The sequence below is a fragment of the Zootoca vivipara genome, chromosome 1 (assembly GCF_965207765.1).
Source record: "Zootoca vivipara chromosome 1, rZooViv2.hap1.1, whole genome shotgun sequence".
Lineage (NCBI taxonomy): Eukaryota > Metazoa > Chordata > Lepidosauria > Squamata > Lacertidae > Zootoca > Zootoca vivipara.
This window is the reverse complement of record NC_142582.1, coordinates 2,956,746-2,980,000: the sequence shown is the minus strand read 5'-3', so window position 1 is coordinate 2,980,000 and position 23,255 is coordinate 2,956,746. Positions and strand designations below refer to the sequence as shown.

Genomic DNA, 23,255 nt, shown 5'->3' with positions numbered 1-23,255 from the left:
TGAGTGCCGAGGGGTCTGAACACTCACCCCCCAACACCACTTTCTGTATAACAGTGGCCCAAACTCACAACCCTCCTAGATGGTCCAGAACGATACCATGGTTGATGGTATCAGAATCCAGCAGAACTAGGAATCAGCTTTCACCTCTGTTCCTAGCCTGCCAGATCATCAACCAGTGTGACCAAGGAGGTTTCAGTCCCATGATGAGGCCTGAATCCTGATTGCAAGGGATTCAAATGGTCCACATCCTCCAATTTGCCTGGAGTTGTTCAGTGACCAGTTGCTTCTTTGGGACTTTCAAGTGTGCAATCGCCTGATGTTATTGTGATGACAGGTGGATTGACAGGTGGGGAGGGCTAAGGACATAAGAAGAGCCTCCTGGATCAGGTCAATAGCCCATCTGTCACATCCTGTTCTCACAGTGGCCAGCCAGATGCATAGGAGAAGCTGGCAAGCAGGACCTGAGCACAAGAAGCCCTCTCCCTTTACTGTGACTTCCAGCAATTGGTATTCAGAAGTGTAACTCTCTCCAACCATGGAGGCAGAACATAACCATCTCGGCTAGCAGTCATTATTGGTTTTCTCCTCCATGACTTTGCCTAATCCTCTTAAAACCATCCAGATTTGTGGCCATCAATGCCTCCTGCAGTTTGGTCTGCAAGGCTAGGTCCTGCTAAGTCATGGAGCCAAAAGGTCCCCACCCTGCTTTAGAAGCAATACTTCTTGATCTTTGCCATCCACGTTATACTAGGACTAGCTTCTGTTTGCCATTTTTCAAGAGAGATGACTGATGGAATGGAACAAAACAAAAGAGAGAAAATTCCTGTAAACCATGGGCATACCTACTGTTCTTTACTCCTTGGTTTTTAGATTGGTCAGTAAGACCAAACTTCTTCTCCCTTGTCAACAGTTCATGTTGCTTTTCAGTCTGAGTAAACAATTGTATCTTTTAAACCTTTCACACCACAACTTTATTCATCCTCTGCTTAATGTATTTATTGAGTACATTTTACTCAAAGCATTGCCATAACCAACTGTCACATTCACAGTTGATGGGGAATGAGTGGATTTGAGTGATAATCTTGAATACTAATTACACATCTGTCACTCTGCTGAGAAGTAATTAGGCAATTCTACTTAGCAAATCAAATCCTTTAACTCTGGAAGCATTTTGAAAAACTATACCCCCCATTCACTCTTCAATTTCATATTGGATATGAAATCTAACACAACACTACCTTTTTGAGCCTCATTCTTTAACCACCTTGATAATGGCAATATTGTGAGAAGGAACTATTAGGAGTGTCAGTGCCCTCTCTACTTGGGAGTTCAAGAGCTTGCACTATGAAGTCCAAAGGGACATCAACCTAATGCAGTTCCAGCTAAACTTAAATACATTAATACCTTTTATCTCCATATCATATTGCATTAAATGTTCCTGTTAATAACATGTTGTAGTTGCTTAAAACAGTTATTAAAACGGTTGCCTTGTATCTGAAGAAGTGTGCATGCACACGAAAGCTCATACGAAGAACAAACTTTTTAAATTTTATATATATATGCATTTCACTGTTAGACCATGATGTAGAACTTGTAATGTGGAAATTGCTTGTATACCTAGATACTGTAGCTTCAAAGATCAGAGTTAAAATGACTTCATTTCATGAACAATGACTCGAAGCTCTTGGTACAGCAAACTAAATACGACATAATAGGCATCACTGAAACCTGGTGGGATGAGTCTCATGATCGGAATGTAGAAATAGAGGGATACAATCTATTTCAGAGAAATAGACCAAACAGGAAAGGAGGAGGGGTAGTGTTATATGTCAGGGATGTGTATACCTGTGAGGAGATCCAGGATTTAAAACTCCAAAGCCAAATTGAGAGTATCTGGGTCAAAATTAAGGGAGAGGAAAAATAACAGTGATCTCATTGTGGGAGTTTACTATAGACCCCCAAGCCAAACTGAGGACACAGATGATGCCTTCCTGGAACAGATGACCAAGCATTCAAAAGGAAGTGAGTTAGTAGTAATGGGGGATTTCAACTATCCTGATATTTGTTGGATGTCAAACTCAGCCAAGAGCATAAGGTCAAACAGATTCCTCACTGGCCTTGCAGACAACTTCATTGTCCAGAAAGTATGAGAAGCAACAAGAGGATCAGCCATTTTAGATCTGATCCTAACCAATAGTGATGACCTGGTTAGTGGGGTAGAAGGGGCGGGATCATTAGGTGGGAGTGACCATGCTCTTCTGGAGTTTATTGTTCAGCGGAAAGGAGCAACCAAGCATACTAAGACTCAAATCCTAAACTTTAAGAAAGCCGACTTCAGTTTGTTAAGTATGACCCCGGACAATGTGCCTAATGAGAGAAGGAATAAATTGCTATATGCAGGAGCAGCAGCACAGCTACTCATAGGTAAAACATGGAAGGGGGAAGGGCTACCAACAGTGCAAGAATGGTTAATTAAGCTAATTGAATTCATGAAGTTGGCGAAAATGACGGCTGCCATAAGAAATATCCCCAAGCAGAAAGTTCAAAAAGAGTGGAAAATAGTAGACCTGAAAAAAGAAGGTATAAAATCGGATTTGGTGATTTGCTTAAATTGAGCAACGTATGGAGAGAGTTTTTATATTTTGTAAATATTGGAAGAAGGAACACCTAGAATAGGTAAATTTAATGTTGAATCTTAGTAAGCGAGTTAGGAGAAAGGAAAGTTATAGAAATCGATATGTTATCAATTGGAAGCTTTTTTAAAGGTTTATTACTATACTTTATTTTTGCTTTTTGTCTTTTTTTTTGCTTTTTGTTTTTTCTTTTGTGTTATTTGCCTTATTGGTTATATGTTTTTTGTTTCTCGGTAAGGGTTTTCTTTTTTAGAAGGTGTATTTGGTGTGTTTATATTATGTTTATGTTATGCTATAATAGATTATGTTATATTTTGTTATAATTTTGGGTGCAGTTGGTGTGTTTATGTTATGGTTATCTTATGTTGTGTTATATTATATATATTATTTTATGTTATTTTTTGTTCTATTTTTTAAATATTGAAATAAATATTTTTTAAAATTTAAAAAAAATAAAAAAAAGAAAGAAAGAAAGAAAGCCACCTCAGAAAATTTAGGGAAACGCTGGGTGAGATCCCATGGAGAGAAATACTAAAAGGGAAGGGAGTTCATGATGGTGGGGAGTTTGTTAAAAAGGAGATATTAAAAGAACAACTTCAGGCAATACCAATGAGACGGAAATGTGGAAGGTGCCTAAAGAACCCAGCCAGTGCTTGTCAGGATTCAAACTCAACCCATTTTCATGTCTGATATTTTAACTGAGTTAAGATTTAAAAGGGATATGTACAAAAATTGAAAAAGGGGGAAATCACCAGAGAGGAATTCAAACATATAGCCAGCATGTGTACAGGCAAAGTCAGAAAAGCTAAAACACAGAATGAACTCAGGCTTGCGAGAGAGGTTAAAAGCAACAAAAAGGGCTTTTATAGGTATGTCCTTAGCAAAAGGAAGAACAAGGAAACAGTTGGGTCACTTAGAGGAGAAGATGGTGAAATGTGAACTGGGGGCAGAGAAAGGGCAGAACTCCTCAATGCCTTCTTTGCCTCAGTCTTCTCCAAAAAAGAAAACAATACCCGACCTGAAAAATATGGAGCAGATGATTCAGCAGGGGAAACACAGCCCAGAACAAGTAAGGAGGTAGTACAAGAATACTTGGCTAGTTTAGATGTATTCAAGTCTCCAGGGCCAGATGAACTACATCCAAGAGTATTAAAAGAACTGGCAGAGGTGATTTCCAAACCACTGGCAGTAATCTTTGAGAATTCCTGGAGAACAGGCGAAGTCCCAGCAGACTGGAGGAGGGCAAATGTTGTCCCTATTTTCAAAAAGGGGAAAAGAGAGGACCCAAACAATTACCGCCCAGTAAGCCTGACATGAACACCAGGAAATATTCTAGAGCAGATCATTAAGCAAATGGTCTGTGAGCACCTAGAAAGGAACGCTGTGATCACTAAAAGTCAGCATGGGTTTCTGAAAAATAAGTCATGTCAGACTAATCTGATCTCATTTTTTGACAGAATCACAAGCCTGGTAGATGAAGGGAACGCTGTGGATGTAGCCTATCTTGATTTCAGCAAGGCCTTTGACAAGGTGCCCCATGATATTCTAGTAAAGAAGCTGGTAAAATGCGGTCTAGACAATGACCGAACCCAAAGGGTGTTCATCAATGGCTCCTCCTCATCCTGGATAGAAGTGACTAGTGGGGTGCCACAGGGTTCTGTCTTGGGCCCAGTCTTGTTCAACATCTTTATCAATGACTTGGATGATGGGCTTGAGGGCATTCTGAGCAAGTTTGCAGATGACACCAAATTGGGAGGGGTGGCTAATACCCCAGAGGACAGGATCACACTTCAAAATGAACTTAACAGGTTAGACAACTGGGCCAAAGCAAACAATATGAATTTTAACAAGGAGAAATGTAAAGTACTACACTTGGGCAAAAAAAAAAAAAAAATGAAAGGCACAAATACAGGATGGGTGACACCTGGCTTGAGAGCTGTATATGTGAAAAGGATCTAGGAGTCTTGGTAGACCACAAACTTGACATGAGTCAACAGTGTGATGCAGCACCTAAAAAATCCAATGCAATTCTGGGCTGCATCAATAGGAGTATAGCATCAAGGGAAGCAATAGTCCCACTGTATTCTGCTCTGGTCAGACCTCACCTGGAGTACTGTGTCCAGTTCAAGAAGGATACTGACAAGCTGGAACGTGTCCAGAGGAAGGCAACCAAAATGGTCAAAGGCCTGGAAACAATGCTTAGGGAGCTGGGTATGTTTAGCCTGGAGAAGAGAAGGTTAAGGGGATAGCCATGTTCAAATATATAAAAGGATGTCATGTAGAGGAGGGAGAAAGGTTGTTTTCTGCTGCTCCAGAGAAGCGGACACAGAGCAATGGATTCAAACTACAAGAAATAAGATTCCACCTAAACTTTAGGAGGAACTTCCTGACAATAAGACCTGTTCGGCAGTGGAATTTGCTACCAAGGAATGTGGTGGAGTCTCCTCCTTTGGTCTTTGATCTTTAAACAGAGGCTTGACAGGCATATGTCAGGAATGCTTTGATGATGTTTTCTGCTTGGCGGGGGGTTGGACTGGATGGCCCTTGTGGTCTCTTTCAACTCTATGATTCTATGAACAATGGTCCTTTTGCATGCTTTTGTGGTAGTTTTAAGGTATGCATCAGTTGGACATATTAATACAGTATTTGGATACATTAGGAAGTATTTGGATACATTGTAGAAGTAGTGTTTTTTTAATCAAGGTTGTTGCTGGACCATACCAAAGAGAAGGCATTCAGGAGGCAGTTACTGGTAACACTTAATTCCCCCCTGATGTAAATTACATTCAAGACATGGATGCTATAGAATAAAGGATTGTATCAAAATTTGACCTTTTAGCAGTCATGATGTGATTAAAATGGAAATATTTGAAAGTGGATTGTTTTAGTGTACAGTACTTACTTTTTGTAAGCTATCTTTGGAGAGCTTGACTCTGAAAGTTGGCGTACGCATTTCTTAAATAAGTATACATAAATCCTTACCTGAGAGTTCTTTGTGAATGGTACTGATTGTGAGTGTACTGCTGCTGCTGCTGCTGCTGCTGCTGCTACTTTATTATTTATACCCCATCCACCCGGCTGGGTTTCCCCAGCCACTCTAAAATACTATTAAATATGACCCCATAAATATCAATCCAGTGGTTCCATCCTTTTGGATGTGTGCTACTAGTGATGTGGGCATTGGGGTTTGTGATACTGTCAAACCTCGGAACCCGAACGCCTCCTTTTGGAACATTTTGGCTCCCGAACCCCCCAAACCCGGAAGGAAATGCTCTGGTTTTTGAATATTTTTTTGGAAGCTGAATGTCTGATGTGGCTTCTGCTTGAGTGCAGGAAGCTCCTGCAACCAATTGGAAGCTGTGCCTTGGTTGTTGAACATTTCAGAAGCTGAATGGGCTTCCAGAACAGATTACGTTTGACAACCGAGGTTTGACTGTAGGGGAAGAGCGGAAGGATCCATGGGGCTGCTTTCAGTGGGCTCTCTTGCTTACTCACCAGTGGCATATTACGGAATCACTGTGATTTTCAGGAGCATTCATAGACACGTGTATATGACAGCACCTGCGCAGGACTTTTATGTGCAGGTAGAGTGCATAGGAAAATATGAGGCAGGATATATGGGGAGCAGCCGGGGTGAAGGATCTGAAGGGAGGAAAGAAATTGAACACTAGGGCTCACTTAACCAATGTCAAGTTTTTAAAGTATTAGTGTTGTGAGAACAACCAAGGACATAGGGCACTATCCAACAAAGTAGTTTTATTATCACAAGAACCTTGAGCTACACAGTGGATCGTCCCCAGGCCCTCCACGCAGAACATACTTGGTGGGTGCATAGGGAGAGGGAGCGGGGGAGTTCTGTTGCATAGCCAGAGGTCTTTGTGCAAATGAAACTACTTTGTTGTTTCTACCCATAACCATCATCAAAAATAAACTACCCATAATCATCAAAATGTTTGATACTTGCAAAAGCTAAAAACAAAGCCGAGAGCTGTTATTGTGAAACAGTGCTGTTAATTTCTAGCTATTTGTAAGTCACACAATTGGGGTGGAATCCAGTGATTCATGTGCATGAGCCTAGTAAGACTTCTGCTTGTGCAACAGAATTTCACTCTTCTGTGCTCCCTCTTGCAGCCTCCTGTGTTTTCTCCAATCTGCTACAGGGAATTGGGGAATCCCTTGGATCAGTTCAGGGACAGGAGCACAGAGGCTGCAAGAGGAGAAGGCAAAGTTTTGTGTTTTGCCTTTGATCTGTATTATTTATTTATTAAAATATTTATATACTGTTATTCATAAAAACCCACCAAAATGGTTTACAACATAATAAAAACCATGTAAAAAATAAATATGCTGTCCTGAGCAAAATATTCCCCTTCCCATATCATCCTCACAAGAATTCTCTGAGGCTGAGTGCATGACTGACCCACAGTCACTTAATGGGTTTCACAACTGAATGAGGATTCAAACTCCCTGGATCTAATCAGATACTATGGTGGAGATGCCTGCACGAAATAGTGATTTCAATTTTCGGGGGGGGGGGATGCAAAAAAGACTTGGAGGGGGTAAAACAGGGAAAGAGGGAAAAACCATTTCCTCCCTCAATTTTTCCTGTTCCCCGCCCTGAGCCTCACATCTCAGTGGCAGCGACATGCGGCATTGGGAAGACAGGAGAGCAAGGCAGGCCTGCCAGGTGCTACTGTCTTCAGGTACAGCAGGTGGTCAATGAATGCACTTCCCTGACTTCTGCAGAGCTAGGAACTTGTAAAGATGGGGAGAGGACCCAAGAATAATATGCAGATCAGATGTGGATCACTTCAGAATCATTAGTCTTACTAGATTCCATGATGCTGTGATCTGAGGACTATTTACGTCTTCCTTATTTTTTCAGATAATAGCTGTCTGGAAGCAATTGCATCATTGTATTTTGTAATTAGTAGCCATATATGCCACTACTAGAATCCTATTTGTTTGTTTCCATACTTTCTTATCAGGAGTTTTCTATTTAAAACCATATAGAACATTTCTCTCTCTTCAGCACACACTTTTATGTTAAACACTGTAATGTGTTGATGGAAGTGGGTTAAAAATATTAGAAGGTTCCAGGTCAGAGGCAAAGAAGATGCCAGATGTACTGAAATAGCCAGATGATTAAGAACTAAACTAGTATTAAGGTCATGGTCTGAATTAAATAGGGGAGAGATTAATGCTTGCAATAATTCAACTGTATGCCAGATGGTGGCCTTAGTAATTTCAGTGATGGCACAAAAATATTTTGTTAGCATTTACAACTTTTTATTTAGGTATTTTAGCCACCATTTACAAGATGATCTGAGACAGGAAACATCTCTAAGGGCTATAACACGCATTGTGCAAATTAAAACACACACACACTATTTAAGGCTTATTAACATTAGTTTAAGCATGGATGCATTTACGATAACTCTTTGCTGCGTGGCCGGGGAGGGCTTGCGGTGCCAGATCTTGCCCTCCTCCTGGTTCCCCAGGTCCGAGCTCTGCATCCTGACAGTGGAAGAGTTCTTAGGGGAGAGTCATTTGAAAAAGTTAAGTTTGAAAGATTCACAGTTACAATTGACTGTTGTATTCATTTTTTATATTAATTTTGTTAAACTATCCCCTTTCAGAAATACAGTTGTACCTCGGCTCACGAACACCTTGGTAGTCGAACGTTTTGGCTCCCGAATGATTGAAAATTGGGAGTGTTCCAGTTTTCGAACGTTCTTTCAGAAGTCAAATGTCCGATTCAACTTCCGATTGGCTCCAGGAAGCTGCAGCCACTTTGGAAGTCAAACATTTCAGAAGTCGAATAGACTTCTGGAACGTATTCTGTTCGAACTCCGAGGTACGACTGTAGAAGATTTTCCAGCTCACATCACTGGTAGGGAGGCAGATTGCTAAGGTTTCCAAGCCCACACAAGGTTAAACCAGTTCATTAAATGTGTGTTCCAGAAGCCAGTGTCTAGAAGGTCAAGGCAACTAATGCTCAAACTTCTTAACTTCTCTCTGTAATCTTCTGTACTTCTTGAATTGATGTTGGGAGTCTTGAAGGGTATCTCAGAATATGTATATTTTAAAAACCTTAGCGTAAAGCACTTAAGACACTTCTCTGTTGAAGATCTATGCTTCAACATATAGATATTTTGCATAATTCAACCTTGTTCTTGATTATTTGACTTTGGGCTGCCCAAAAACTTGAACATGGGTCCTTGGGCTCCTTTGGGAGGAGGGGCAGGAAATAGTAGTGCTAGTAGTAGTGCTAGTAGTAGTACCGTAGTTATATACAGTGGTACCTCGGTTTACAAACTTAACGTTCCGGAGGTCCGTTCTTGAACCAAACAAGTTCTTAAACTGAGGCGCGCTTTCCCTAATGAGGCCTCCTGCCACCGGTGCCTTTCCACTGTTCAGTTTCCGTTTGTAGACCAAGGTAAAGTTTGCTAAATGGAACACTACTTCCAGTTTTGCGGAGTTCTTATACCGAATTGTTCGTAAACAGGGCTGTACAGATACCACTGTACTTGGTAATACTGTTCAACCCAAATCTTCCTAACCACATGCTTGTACTTAAAAAACACCAAAAAAACCAAAAACAAAATGGAACAGATGCTGTCCCCATCGGGTGGCAAAATAGCTGCAAAGAGAATTGTTTTTAAAAAGAAGAAGAAGAAAAGTTATGAAACAGAAGTGTATGTTCTTAACGTATATGTGAAATATGGAAAACAAGACAGGCATTTCTAATTAATTGAGTAGCCATGCACTTACTATTTTAAGGAAGCAAATTTGTGTCTTAAAAACCATGATTTGATTTTTTTTAAAAAAATTGGGTGATACATGAAAGAAATAGTTTATTTGTCTAGAGACCTATATCTATTTAATGCATGTTAGGGCAAAATAATGTTACTGTGCCATGCTGGCCATTAAGTGGTTGCTAAATTTGGCATTTTCTTCCTTATTTTAAAATAAGGAAACATGTTCCAGAGTAGATATCACCTATGATTCATTCTGGTATAAGTAATTGGTGCAAAATGGCAACGGAGAGTAGTACAAGGATTAAACACCAGACATATTTTGGACTTCTCTTGCTATTCCAGAAGAACTGCCAAAAAATAGAATAAGGATGTCTAGGTAAAATAAGCTTGAGAATTTGTATTGGCTACAACTTGATGCATCTGTTTGTGAAAGTGTATTGACTTTTCCACTGTATTGTTAATGGCACATCCAGTTCTAAGCATGTATATGTGCATTATTGACCTAGAGGATAAGCAGGCTAATAAAATTAGGAGGGTACTCTTGCTGATTACAGGTTGGATACGGCAGTTACTACCATGTAGTGCTGCTGTCTACCCTCCTCATTCATGTCAACTTGGCATATCTTTACCGAAAGGGAAAGGTATTGCTTTAGCTGCAGTGATGCATATTACTATATTTTGCCTGCATAGTATTAATAGGTGGTTTATGCCTTAGGTGCATAAACTTAAGCTGTTAAGATTCCAAATTAATGGGCAAAGTATACACGACTACCACCATAATCTTACAGTTAAGTGTGCTTATCACAGAAAATGACATGTATCAGAGAGCCATCTGTTTTTCAGAAATGAGCTGTCACTGAACAGAGCTATGAAATAGAAGGGTTTTCTTATTAAAACATAACTTGATGGGAACCAAAGTTTATTTGCATGGGTAGAAGTGCCTTTTTTTTGTACGGTTTCCCCATCCAATTTTACGGACTCCCCCTTTCTGCTGCAGGCCATTTATGCCTCATCTCTTCAGGGAAACCTCCCCAAATCTCAAAAACAGTTTTGACAGGTATAGGGGGCTCCAGTGGGGATGGGGTGGGTGGGTGGATGAGTGGGAAATCCCCATTATGCAGCAGAGCTCTGCTCTCACTTTGGGCTCAAGCAATAGATAATAACATGAAAATAAGTTAAGTCGCCTATAACAATTATTTAGTACTGATGTATGGTTAAAATGCTGTATTAAAAATGTTCAATTTTACAGATGCCTTTGTAAATAGCCAGGAGTGGACACTAAGTCGATCTGTGCCAGAACTCAAAGTGGTAAGTAACATTTCAGTGCACTACTTAGTTCATTTCTTAAGTTCTTTGGTTTAATGCATGTTGACACTGCAGATGAAAGATTTGTTTCTTTCACTCATTTAGTTGAACTCCTGCTCTGAAGGGCTCTGTACCATGCCTGGTTCTAAAGCTTTCAAATCTAACTCAGGAGGAAAATAAAGGTGTTTATGTTTGGGTTGACTGCTTGGCACTGATACTAGGACCTTTCCTGGTATCAATGTCAAGCTCACCAGCCTGTTGTTTCTTGGGTCTTATCCGCACCCCCTTTTGAAGATGGTGCAGCACTCTTGTCAAAAAGCTTGAGCAAAGCCTCAGACTTGTGGCCTTTTCTCTTCCTTGTAGCCAGGTGAAAGATCTTGCTGGTCTTTGCTTTCTCTTTAAAATAATACAGTATTTGCTTTTTGTGTTGCAAAGCTGGAGGTTGTGGGTTATTACAAACTATGGTCAATTTCATTTCAAATCATTGGTTATGAAGCTGGACTTTTTAAAATGAGAATGATTGATAAACCCATTCTGATCATACAGCACAATGAACAGTAAATGTGAAACTAAATACTGGCAAAGTTGTCCTCTCTGATGTGCAGGAGAGGGGAGGTGGATGTTCACAAAACTGAGGCTTTGCTCTGGCTTGTTCTAGTTCATGCCATGGTTTAGCGCAGCATTAAAACATGCTTGAATAAGAATGTTTTTCTTATTTTCTGAAGTATTCTATTTAGTGTAATATACAGTCGTACCTTGGAAGTCGAACGGAATTTGTTCCAGAAGTCCTTTTGACTTCCAAAATGTCCGGAAACCAAAGCACGGCGTCTGATTGACTGCAGGAAGCTCCTGCAGCCAATCGGAAGCTGTGGAAGCCCCGCCGGATGTTCGGCTTCCAAAATCCACCTCAACTGGTAATTCTTGTTTGGGTTTACGGTGTTCAAGAGCCAAAATGTCCGAGAACTAAGCTGTTCAAAAACCAAGGTACGACTATAATTCTTTTGGTATATGTTTGTTGGGATGAGTTGAGGCTCCTTTCAGGTTGAAGTACTATATGTTTCTTATTCCTTATGTGTGGCCTGAGGGGGCAGAACAAGGTAAAGCATATTGTCTCCAAACAGCCTGCTTATTTCTCTAATTATTGTTTCTACTTTGGTATTATTTGTTTTTAAATTTTAATTATAATATGGTTATTTTTGCCATCTGTTTTTGTATACACATATATACACATACTGAATATAACTGCAGTTACTCTTTAGTGGCTCAACTGCAGTTGGGTTTTGATTGCTTCAGTTAATCTTAGTACTAATTGAAGGGTTTGCTCTATGTTCCAGAAGTAACTGTTTGAGGAAGCTGCTTTTATAATGTCTGAGCCCACACCCTGAGCTATTATGTATAAGAATAGAAAAAGGAGCTAATTATAAGTACCATTGCAGCATCTGTTAACTGTGGTTAATTATACCTACCGGTAGTAGCCTGTTAATGGAAATGAAACTATAGTCATTCTATCTTGCACAACCACCGTTTTGCAGCAGTGTTTAATTTAAAGAGTTAATAGTTTAATTTAAATAGCTAAATTAAAACAAACCAACTTCAAACTGTTTTTGAAACTGGCTTGTTTCAGCTAACGCTGGATAATGTTAACCACAGTTCTGGATCCAAGCATGAACAAATGCAGAAGCTATAGCTTCTAAACCATGACTTAACGTCATTCAAATGCAGTGAGAATGATAGTTTCTTCAGTGCAGAATATTGCATTACAAAAACAGGAAAATGGGAATAAGATGCTCTATAAAAAGTATAGAAGTATCTCAAAGAGTGAGTCTACAATGTTACACATTTTGTCATTGTGTTGAATGAGAGAAATCCTTAAATGCACAATTCCGCAAATGCACTAAGGGTGTTAGGAACACACAGAGGTGAACAAATTACTCTCAAGTGGTACTTGAAGGTGGAAACAGTTGGCATTGCTAATTGGAGCTAGCGGGTCCTCGGCTGAAAGGAGAAATACCAGGTTGAGGTTCCTCTTTTTGCTTTGTCAGCTTTCCAGGAACTGTTCAAGGGAAGCTTCTTCTGAAGATTGGTCAGAAAATTCAGCTGGTATAGAATGGGCCTTTTCTGCAGTGGCTCCCCATTTGGGGAATGCTCTCCTGAGGGAGCCTCGCCTGGCACCTTCATCACATATCTTTAGGTGCCAGGCAAAAACTTTCCTCTCTAATCAGGCCTTTGGCTGCTTACATCCTTTAAATATGTCACCCTTTTAAATGTGTTGTGGGAGAGGGTGGGGGTGTTATTGGTTTGTTTTGGTTCTTGTTTTGATTATGTATTTTGTACTTGTATTTTTTAATCTTGTATTTTTTATGTTGTGAACCGCCCTGAGATCTATGGGTGGATGGAGGGTGGTTGTAGCAGACTCACCCCGCTAACTGCACCCAATTACATATAGCAGACCCACCGCACTGCCAATTAAGTTTGTATAATCAGCACAGGCTGACTTGTGGGGGTCTTGAGAGAGGGAAACATTTGATTCAGAGAGTCTCAGGCAGCAGTTGATAAACAAGTTTTATTTACAAAAAAATGGGGTTTGGTGAAACAAAGTTGGGTCAGGAGGTGTGTTCTTTCAGGTAGAATTAAGTTATTACGTCTTAAACTAAATAAAAATGTCACAGGCTTAAACACAGTATATGGACAGCTTTTCTTAAACTTCAGTTACTCAGTAATCCGTTGTTACATTTCAGTTTCTGCTACTTCTCTCTTTTGCTTAGTTATGGCAGGTTAATGCTTTGAAAACAGCACAGGTTCCTTCACCATTTATTCCTTTGCTTCATGAGCAAGGGCCACTTTCTGTCAGTTACGGCTCTCTTAACAATCCCACTCCTGAGGTATCCCTATTAGCAGAACAGACCCAGGGACTGGAGTGAGACCCAGGGAGTCCCCTTTCCCACAGCTTCTGCCTCTCCTGCCTCAGGCTCCCGTCTGCCTTCCTATCTTGTGAGGCTCCTTCCTCATGCCATAGATCAGAACTAATTCTCCCTCAGACAAACCCTCTCCTAATCCTTTTCTCCCACCTCAAAATCCAGCCCTTTTCCAACTCTCTCCCTTCAGAAACGGCTCCTTTTATTTTCCCTCCCCAAGTGCTGGCTCCACCCGCTTCTGGCTGGCTGTCTTGGTAGCCAATCAGAGAGGGGCTCCATCCCTTGGGTGGAATTCTGAGGCACTGCATCACCAGACACTGGTCTGGCTCAGCTGTCTGTCACAGCGGTATACAAATTAAGTAAGTGAATAAATTAAGACAGTGGAACTTGCTGCCAAGGAGTGTGGTGGAGTCTCCTTCTTTGGAGGTCTTTAAGCGGAGGCTTGACAGCCATCTGTCAGGAATGCTTTGATGCATAGCTGCCAAGTTATCCCTTTTTTAAGGGAAATTCCCTTATGCTGAATAGGCTTCCTCGTGAGAAAAGGGAAAACTTGGCAGCTATGCTTTGATGGTGTTTCCTGCTTGGCAGGGGGTTGGACTGGATGGCCCTTGTGGTCTCTTCCAACTCTATGATTCTATGAATAAATACAAGACTCCCCCAAGTCATGCCTGTCCAAATCTTATTTTAGTGAAGAAATCCCAGTCATTGAAATACTTGTGTTTTCCAAATCCTGTTATGGCCAGGAACTCCCCACCACCAGGAAGCTTTTCCTTCCTCAAGTATTGTGGTATCAAGGAAGCCTGCAGGACATAGTGAGCCCATGGTAAAAGGTGAAGGTAAAGGACCCCTGGACAATTAAGTCCAGTCAAAGGCAACTATGGGGTGCGCACTTGGACAGGTTTCTGGGTCATGTGGAAAACGGATCCTGACTAAACCACTTCTGGTGCAACAGGACACCATGATGAGTGCCAGAGCGCACAGAAGCGCAGGGGCGCGGGTGGCGCTGTGGTCTAAACCACGGAGCCTCTTGGACTAGCCGATCGGAAGGTTGACGGTTCAAATCCACGCAACAGGGTGAGCTCCCGTTGCTCTGTCCCACCTCCTGCCAACTTAGCAGTTGGAAAGCACACCAGTGCGAGTAGATAAATAGGTACTGTTGCAGCAGGAAGGTAAACGGCATGAGACTCCGTATGTCTTCCTCCACACCTATGGGGAGGTGCATGTTGCTTCCTGGCCCCTGCAATCTTCTTGGCCCCACAGACATTTGCTATGAGGTCAGGTGAGAGGTCTTTCTGAGGAGTCCCCCAAAGCTCAGAAGGGTCCATCTAATTCTGAATTGAGATACAATGGTAGCTCGGGTTGCGGACCCAATCCATTCCGGGGTGCCGCTCGCACTCCAAAGAGTGCGCAACCTGAGTGGCGCTATTGTGCATGCGCGAAAGCACGGTAGAGCGCTTCTGTGCATGCACAATAATAATATAATTTATAATAATAATAATTTTATTATTTATACCCCACCCATCTGGCTGGGTTTCCCCAGCCACTCTGTGCGGCTTTCAACAGAAAAATAAAATAATCGATTAAACATTAAAAGCCTCCCTAAACAGGGCTGCCTTCAGATGTCCTCTAAAAGTCTGGTAGTTATTTTTCTTTTTGACATCTGATGGGAGGGCATTCCACAAGGCGGGTGCCACTGCCGAGAAGGCCCTCTGTCTGGTTCCCTGTAACTTGGCTTCTCGCAGCGAGGGAACCGCCAGAAGGCCCTCGGCACTGGACCTCAGTGTCCGGGCAGAGCGATGGAGGTGGAGACGCTCCTTCAGGTATACTGGACCAAGGCCGTTTAGGGCTTTAAAGGTCAGCACCAACACTTTGAATTGTGCTCAGAAACGTACCGGGAGCCAATGCAGGTCTTTCAAGACCGGTGTTATGTGGTCTTGGTGGCTGCTCCCAGTCACCAGTCTAGCTGCCACATTCTGGATTAATTGTAGTTTCCGGGTCAACTTCAAAGGTAGCCCCACATAGAGCGCATTGCAGTAGTCCAAGCGGGAGATAACTAGAGCATGCACCACTCTGGCGAGACAGTCCGCGAGCAGGTAGGGTCTCAGCCTGCGTACCAGATGGAGCTGATAAACAGCTGCCCTGGATACAGAATTAACCTGCACCTCCATGGACAGCTGTGAGTCCAAAATGACTCCCAGGATGCACACCTGGTCCTTCAGGGGCACAGTTACCCCATTCAGGACCAGGGAGTCATCCACACCTGCCCGCCTCCTGTCCCCCACAAACAGTACTTCTGTCTTGTCAGGATTCAATATCAATCTGTTAGCTGCCATCCATCCTCCAACCGCCTCCAGACACACACACAGAACCTTCACCGCCTTCACTGGTTCTGATTTGAAAGAGAGGTAGAGCTGGGTATCATCCACATACTGATGAACACCCAGCCCAAACCCCCTGATGATCTCTCCCAACGGCTGCATGTAGATGTTAAGAAGCATGGGGGAGAGGACAGAACCCTGAGGCACCCCACAAGTGAGAGCCCAGGGGTCTGAACACTCATCCCCCACCACCACTTTCTGAACACGGCCCAGGAGGAAGGAGCGGAACCACTGTATGACAGTATCCCCAGCTCCCAAGCCTTCTAGACCAGGGGTCCCCAAACTACGCCCCCCGGGCCGGATGCGGCCCAATCGGCCTCCCAATCTGGCCCGCAACGACCCCCGCCGCCCGCTGCCGCCGCCCGCTCTTACGGCGCGCGGCGCGGCGACTATCTTAGAAATCGGCAAAAAATCGCCGAAAATCCTTTGTGCGCATGCGTATGGGCCTCTCCCGACCCAGAAGAGATCATTTCCGGTGCACTTCCGGGTCGGGGGAGGCCCATACGCATGCGCACAAGCGATTTTCGGCGATTTCCCCCCGCCCGTGTGCGTGTGCGCATGCGCACGGGCGCGCACTCCCCTGCCCTCCGGCCCACTGCACGGTAAGTCTGGGGACCCCTGCTCTAGACAGTCCAGAAAGATGTTATGGTTGATGGTGTCAAAAGCCGCTGAGAGATCCAGCAGAAGTAGGAAACAGCTCTCACCTTTGTCCCTAGCCCGCCGGAGATCATCGGCCAGTGTTAAGAGAGCAGGTAACCTTGCCTGATTATGTTTCTTGCTTCTGATGTTATTTGAAAGGAAAGTGTTGGCTTGAGTATCTAAATTTAGTATTGATGTAGCATTAAAAGTAGTTTGTCCAGTGAGATCTCCACTTGTAATAATTTAAAGTTACAGTAAAAAAAACCTTTCACCTTTTATCTCCGCAGGGAATTGTGGGCAACTTAGCTAGTGGTAAATCTGCCCTTGTACATCGCTATCTGACTGGGACGTATGTCCAGGAGGAATCACCAGAAGGTACAATGACTGATAGACCATTGGAAGCATGCTTTTATTAAACCTTTATGCTGTCTGTTAGCAACAGTAGTGTGATATTAGCATACAGGGGTATTGTGTTAGAAATTGGAAACCTCCAGGTATAGGGCGGTATATAAATTCAATGAATGAATGAATGAATACTCTTAAAAGGAGCAAGCTGGTGATAGCTAGATTACCTTGTTTCACAAAGCGTACCCAACTTCAAGTCTAAATGCTAGCAGAATGCTTCCCATTCCCCCATCACAACTACTCTGATTTTAGTTGTGAATTCTTCATGTGGGCAATATTCTTAATCTGATTTCATAATTTGCCTCTTAAACAATTTGTGAGGACATCAGTACCAACTCATATTTTAGTCCTTTGCCTTACTGAAGAGGTTGAGAATATAATTTGCATGTCAATTGTTCACGTTATTGTTCCGCTCAATTTTTAGTAACAGCTATAAAAATAAAAAAGGTTGTTAAAACTCTGATTATGGCTAATTAGTTGATTTCAGTTGAACAAATTGGGTTTAGGTTTGAAATTGTATGAATCTAATTAAGGTAACACTCACTAAAATTAATATCCTGATATTTTTATTCTCCTTATGAACTTTAAAATGCAACTGAGACACTGAATTTCTGGTTCCTTCTTTTCCTTACTGGCTGTTCCATTCTTTGCAGATATGGATGCAGGTAACTATATGTCCTCTTCATAGCAGCACTTGTTTTGAAGAGAGGAAGCAAAGCTTTTGTACGAGTTTCCCCTTGTTTGTGTGCCATTTTGTTTCCCTTTGATTTTAAGTTACAAACGCATCCCACTGTCACTTGCTGTAGATGTCTTAGTAATAGTCATATGTAGAGTCATGTGTCTGTAACAACATCTGTTTGAAATTAACATTTCCTAAGGTGCTCTTAACCTTTGTATGCTAGCAATAGTTACAAAGGGAACCCACAAAAGGCATTTGACTTTGACTCAGAGCCTTCTAACCCCAAAATCTCCCAAATCTTGCTCCAGTAGCCTTCGGCATCCTTTGTTAATAGGACAGGGTGGGAGAACAGTTAAGTCCATGCTACATTCATTATTGATTCACTGATTTAACAAGTCAAGGCCAAAGTATGAGAGAGTGCTACTCCAGTGTTTACAGTTCTTTTCTGCCTGAGATGCCTCAGTGTGGTTTTGCACCCATAGAGCAAGTAGTAGCACTGTATAAGAAGCCACAAGAAGAACGCTTTGTGCCTGTCCTCAGTTAAGCTGCACAGCAGATCTAAGCTGGTGGTAGGATGGGGTTTTTTAGAGACTCTTAAAGGCAATGCCCCCCCACCCCCCATTTTAATTGAAAGAGAGCTTTGCCTGTTTAAATATAGATAACTGCAGAGTAATTATTCTGTGTCAATACTGAGATTCTTATCTGGATAATTGTTCCAAGGTCAGACCAGTATATGTATCACTTGCTGTGCACTTTTGCTTTCTTAAATGAAAGAGCCAGAAATATTTGCTCAGAAGCCACTAAGTGAGGGAAACATATTGCATATGAGTTAGATGTAGACCCTCACCCCCAAATTTATGATCTCTGATTAACTTTTGGGAAATTGGGTACAGGAGAATCACTGAGTAAAACATATCACTTGCTGACTGCAGTACTGTGTGGCACAGTACTGGATAAAGCTGCTGCAAGTGTTCCATGTACCAAAGTTCCCCCTTGTAACAGGCACTCTCCTTCACAATTTTTTAATATGGCATGTAGCACCATAGGTAGAGCTTGCTGGTAAAAGTGTGCATGTCATGGGGTATAGTCCTTCCCACTGCTAGCAGAAAATATGAATGCATAATAGGGTTTCCAGACTCAGTAGAGGACAGGACTTCTGTGCCTTTAATTGCCCTGCTCTCTTTTGAGTCTGGAAACCTTAAAGAGAAACCAGCAGACCCTTTGTTTAATTTCCAAGCAAAGGGTCTGCTGGTTTCTCTTTAAGGTTTCCAGAATCAAAAGAGAGCAGGGCAATTAAAGGCACAGAAGTCCTGTCCTCTATTGAGTCTGGCAACCCTAATGCATAATATGGAGCAAAGTAGGTGGAGTCATAGAATAAACCAGCCATGATGCAGCTTCTCTGCTATCGCTTTTGAACTAATGCCTCCATCCCCACAAGATAGGTTGTTCCTTAGTTGTGCTATCTGTTTGCTTTTTAACTGGTCTTAAAGCAGGGCAGAAATTGAGGCAGGACTCTGTAGTTATTAGCTATCATGCCACTCTTATTTCTACACCTTTCCCCACAACTAATTAGTTGATTGTTTTTCAATTTCTTTAGGAGAATTTGAAATGCTGTTATGATTCTCCCTGATCTATCCTCACTTTTTAACCTTAAAAGGATAAAAAATAAAAATAGCTGGGTCATAAAGACAATACAGTGGTACCTCTACTTACAAATAACTCTACTTACGAATTTTTCTACTTACGAATGGAGCTCCGTCCGCCATCTTGGATGCGGTTTAGATAGGATTTTTTCTACTTACAAATTTTTAGATAGGGTTGTTTCGACTTACGAATTCCCCCCCCCCAATGCATTCCTATGGGATTCGACTTACAATTTTGTTCGACTTACAAATGTGTGTTCGGAACACATTAAATTCGTAAGTAGAGGTACCACTGTATATATATAAAAAGTATGTTTTGTAAGCCAATTGTATGCATCTGAGGGCTTATCTAATGTCTCTTAACATAGATAGACTTGTCTTTGACTATCAAACCTTTATTAGGCATTTTACAAATAGAACCGCAAGAAAAAGAGTCACATACAAAAGTATTTAAAATGCATACAAAGAGGCAACAGTAAACTGCATACACAAATTGTGTGTGTGTGTGTGTGTGTGTGTGTGTGTGTGTGTATATAAATCTGAGATTTCTTCCTGTTAAACTACTCCTTGAGACACTGCTGCCAAGAACTCAGCTACTCCCGCAGTCACCTTTTGGTCAATCTCAGACAGGCAGAATCCAACTTTTCCGCCAGGCTGCGGTGTCAGAGCACCCAGAAGGGGGGACAACACACATTCACGCAGCATGTTGTAGAGTGGACAATGAAAGAGAATATGCTCTAGTATCCGGCATGTTCAGAGAACATCTACAGTATCTCTTGTCTCTGGAAGTGTTCCGATATCTACCCCTGACATATGCCGAGGGAAAGACATTCAGTCGGGCCAGCATAAATGCTCTACGTTGGGCTGGGATTATTAGCTTTGTCACATAGTTGACCCTGTTATCTAAGATATTTAAATAATAGAACATGGGGGAGCAAACTCTATTTGCAGCTGCCACAATGTTTTGTCTCTCAACATCCTTTAATCTGATTTGGACACTGTGGAAGATATATTGCTCACTTGAATTATACAAGGGCTCCAGCTCAATGCCTGTGGATCTATTTTTTTTCCTAGGAGTTGGTACCATGTAGATTTATAAGAGTCCTTGAGCAGGTCAGAGAGCAGACTTGATGGTGGGCATCGTAACCAGTATTTTATGGCAATAGTCCAAGCCCAGTATTCCATTGTGTGTATGCCTAATTCTGCACACATTGTTTCATATTTAATGGAAGTTGGGAGTCTGAGGATACGTCTCAGGAAACTTAAGTGAATCTTTTCTAGATCTCTAATAAATGCTTGTGCCTATACTGGGACCCCATAGAGTATCTGGGATAACACCTTTGCTTGGAAAAATTTGGTTGGCCGCAGGGATAAATTGGTTTCCTTTCTGATAATAGAAACGAGCAACAGCAGAGGAGGTACACTTTGCCTGTTTTATAGCATTTGTACAATGATTTGACCACCCTAAATTGCTCTGGAATAAAATTCCCAGATACCTAAACATCTTCACTTGCTGGATTTGTTTTCTTATTTTCCATTTCCCTAGTTTCCAACCTTTGGAGAAGACCAAGATTTTCGTCTTCTCATAGTTTATAGAAAGTTTGTTAATTTCACAGTAGAGACTCAGGGAAAGTATAAGACGTTTCAAACCCAAGCTCGTTAATGATAGTAGGACTGCGTTATCTGCGCATAATAAAAGAGGAACAGGCTTCTGGTTGAGTTTGGAGGCGTGTGATTCTATTTTTTGGAAGTGTTCTGGAAGATATGATAAAAGTAGATTAAATAGAAAGGGAGCAAGAATACACCCTTGTTTTCCCCCTTTTGTATTAGGGATATCAGACGAGAGGTGACCTTTAATGTCGAGTTTAACTTGACAGATGTTGAAAGTATAAATTTTGTATTAAAATCAATAGGTGTTGATCAAGTCTTAGCTCTACAAGTTTCTTCCACAATTTTGCACGATCAACTGAGTCAAAGGCACCACGGAAATCTACAAAAGCTGTGTAAATCTTACCGGTAGATTGCTTTTGGGATCTATATTTTTCGACCAAATGCGTAAATATATGGCAATGGTCTAAAGTAGAGCAAGCTTTATCCTAAGGATAGACTTATCAAACAATATGTGTCTCCTAAAAGATTACTCTCTTTCATGTTGGCTATGGGAGTTATATTCCAACCCATCGGGAGGGTGCCAGGGTGAGGAAGGCTGGCAAAAATCCATGGGCAGAGAAAAGGTTTATTTGTTTATTTGTTGCCAACACTTCATAATGTGATAATGCCTTGCACATCATTTTTCCAATATGGAGGTCATCTCTGTGTTGAAAAATGAAGATGCCTAAATGTAATTGTGTTAGCTTTCAGAGCCCTATAAAGCTTTTTTATGATGCCTTCAGTGCATTGTCTTTGTCCATGGAGTTTTCTTGGCAGGGATACTGGAGTGGCTTGCCAGTTCCTTCTCCAGGTGGATCACGTTTAGTCAAAACTCTCCACTATGACCTGTCCATCTTGGGTGGCCCTGCATGGCATAGCTCATAGCTTCTCTCAGTTATTCAAGCCCCTTCACCACGACAAGGCATTGATCCATGAAGTCTCCTGAGAAATCTCTATGTGGGACAAGAAGCTACAGTTAGAACTGGATATGGAACAACTAATTGGTTCAAAATTGGGAAAGGAGTACAACAAGGTTGTATATTGTCTCCCTGCTTATTTAACTTATATGCAGAATTCATCATGCGAAAGGCTGGACTAGATGAATCCCAAACCGGAATTAAGATTGCCGGAAGAAATATCAACAACCTCAGATATGCAGATGTGATGTTAGAGCCCTGCAGTACCCTCAACCTCTTTCCCCACTGGCCTGCCCGCTCTCCCTCCGGAGTCCGCTGGGCTGCCCCCACGTTACCTGGGAAAGGGTCTGGCTATACTCAGTGGCTCTAACGGGGTTTCCAAAACAGTTCCTTCAAATGGTAAAGCTGCCACCACCCGGGGTCTCCTTAAAGCCACCGGGACCAATAATACACGCTCAGCCTGGTAGAGGGCAAAACAGCCTAGGACTGGATTTAGCAATGCAACCAGAAAGGACTAAGATCCACAAAGAAATATCTTTCAACTATTTATTGTAAAACAGTTAAACAAAGTACAATGCAACAGTTCTCAAGCAAAGGGAATACAAAGATAAAACAAGAAAAATATAACTAACTTACGAATACAAACTTAAGGCAAAGCTGGAACCAAGACTGCATCTCTCCATCTCGGCAAATTGCAGTCAAGAGCCATCGGCAGACCTCAGTCTCTCTTAGGCTCTTTGAAGAGAAACAGGACAGCAGTACCTTGCTGGGCCATTTTGCAAGACAAAAGGACAATAGAGCCCACTTCTTACAGACTTAAATCCCCCAGAGCCTTGAGGTATTCCACGTGGGCTTATAGGTCACTATCCAATCTGGGTTAGTTTGGCGTTTGAATAATCCAATCAAAAGTTCCACAACCGTTTGTCTTGTCAATCAATTAGAGGCTACACAGATGTCTTGTGTTTACCCATTAATCAACCTGCAGGGCAATTAGTGCTTTCGGTTCCCAGAACACACCGGACAAGCCTTCCTCCCTAATTTCTTATCACACAGGAATGGGAGATTTCACAGCTGCAAGGTTGGGGAAATTATACACAGGATCAAAGAACAGAATAGGAGTCAAAGATCCTCTTTCTCAGAGTTCAAGAGTTTAGATTCCCAGGCCATTCCCTCTCTCGATGGCCAGGGTCCCATGAGGCTTTGCAACTCCCATGGTGCTCTGTACAAACCAAGGACAGTATACACAGATCCATGACAGCAGATGACACAACCTTGATGGCAGAAAGTGAGGAGGAATTAAAGAACCTTTTAATGAGGGTGAAAGAAGAGA

At 42.0% G+C, this 23,255-nt stretch overlaps 1 protein-coding gene across 4 annotated transcripts in view; it reads left to right on the top strand.

The window, feature by feature from the left end:
* AGAP1 (ArfGAP with GTPase domain, ankyrin repeat and PH domain 1) overlaps nt 1-23,255 on the top strand; it is a 373,158-nt gene that overhangs the window by 24,808 nt on the left and 325,095 nt on the right. For 3 of the 4 annotated variants that reach the window (XM_035139168.3, XM_088666000.1, XM_088666067.1), the window contains 2 exons: nt 10,644-10,702; nt 16,919-17,006. In XM_035139168.3, coding sequence (XP_034995059.3) covers nt 10,644-10,702; nt 16,919-17,006 — 147 coding nt within the window. Of the gene's footprint in view, nt 1-10,643; nt 10,703-16,918; nt 17,007-17,689; nt 17,702-23,255 lie in introns of all 4 variants that reach the window. The other variant, XM_088666036.1, reaches the window with a different exon arrangement.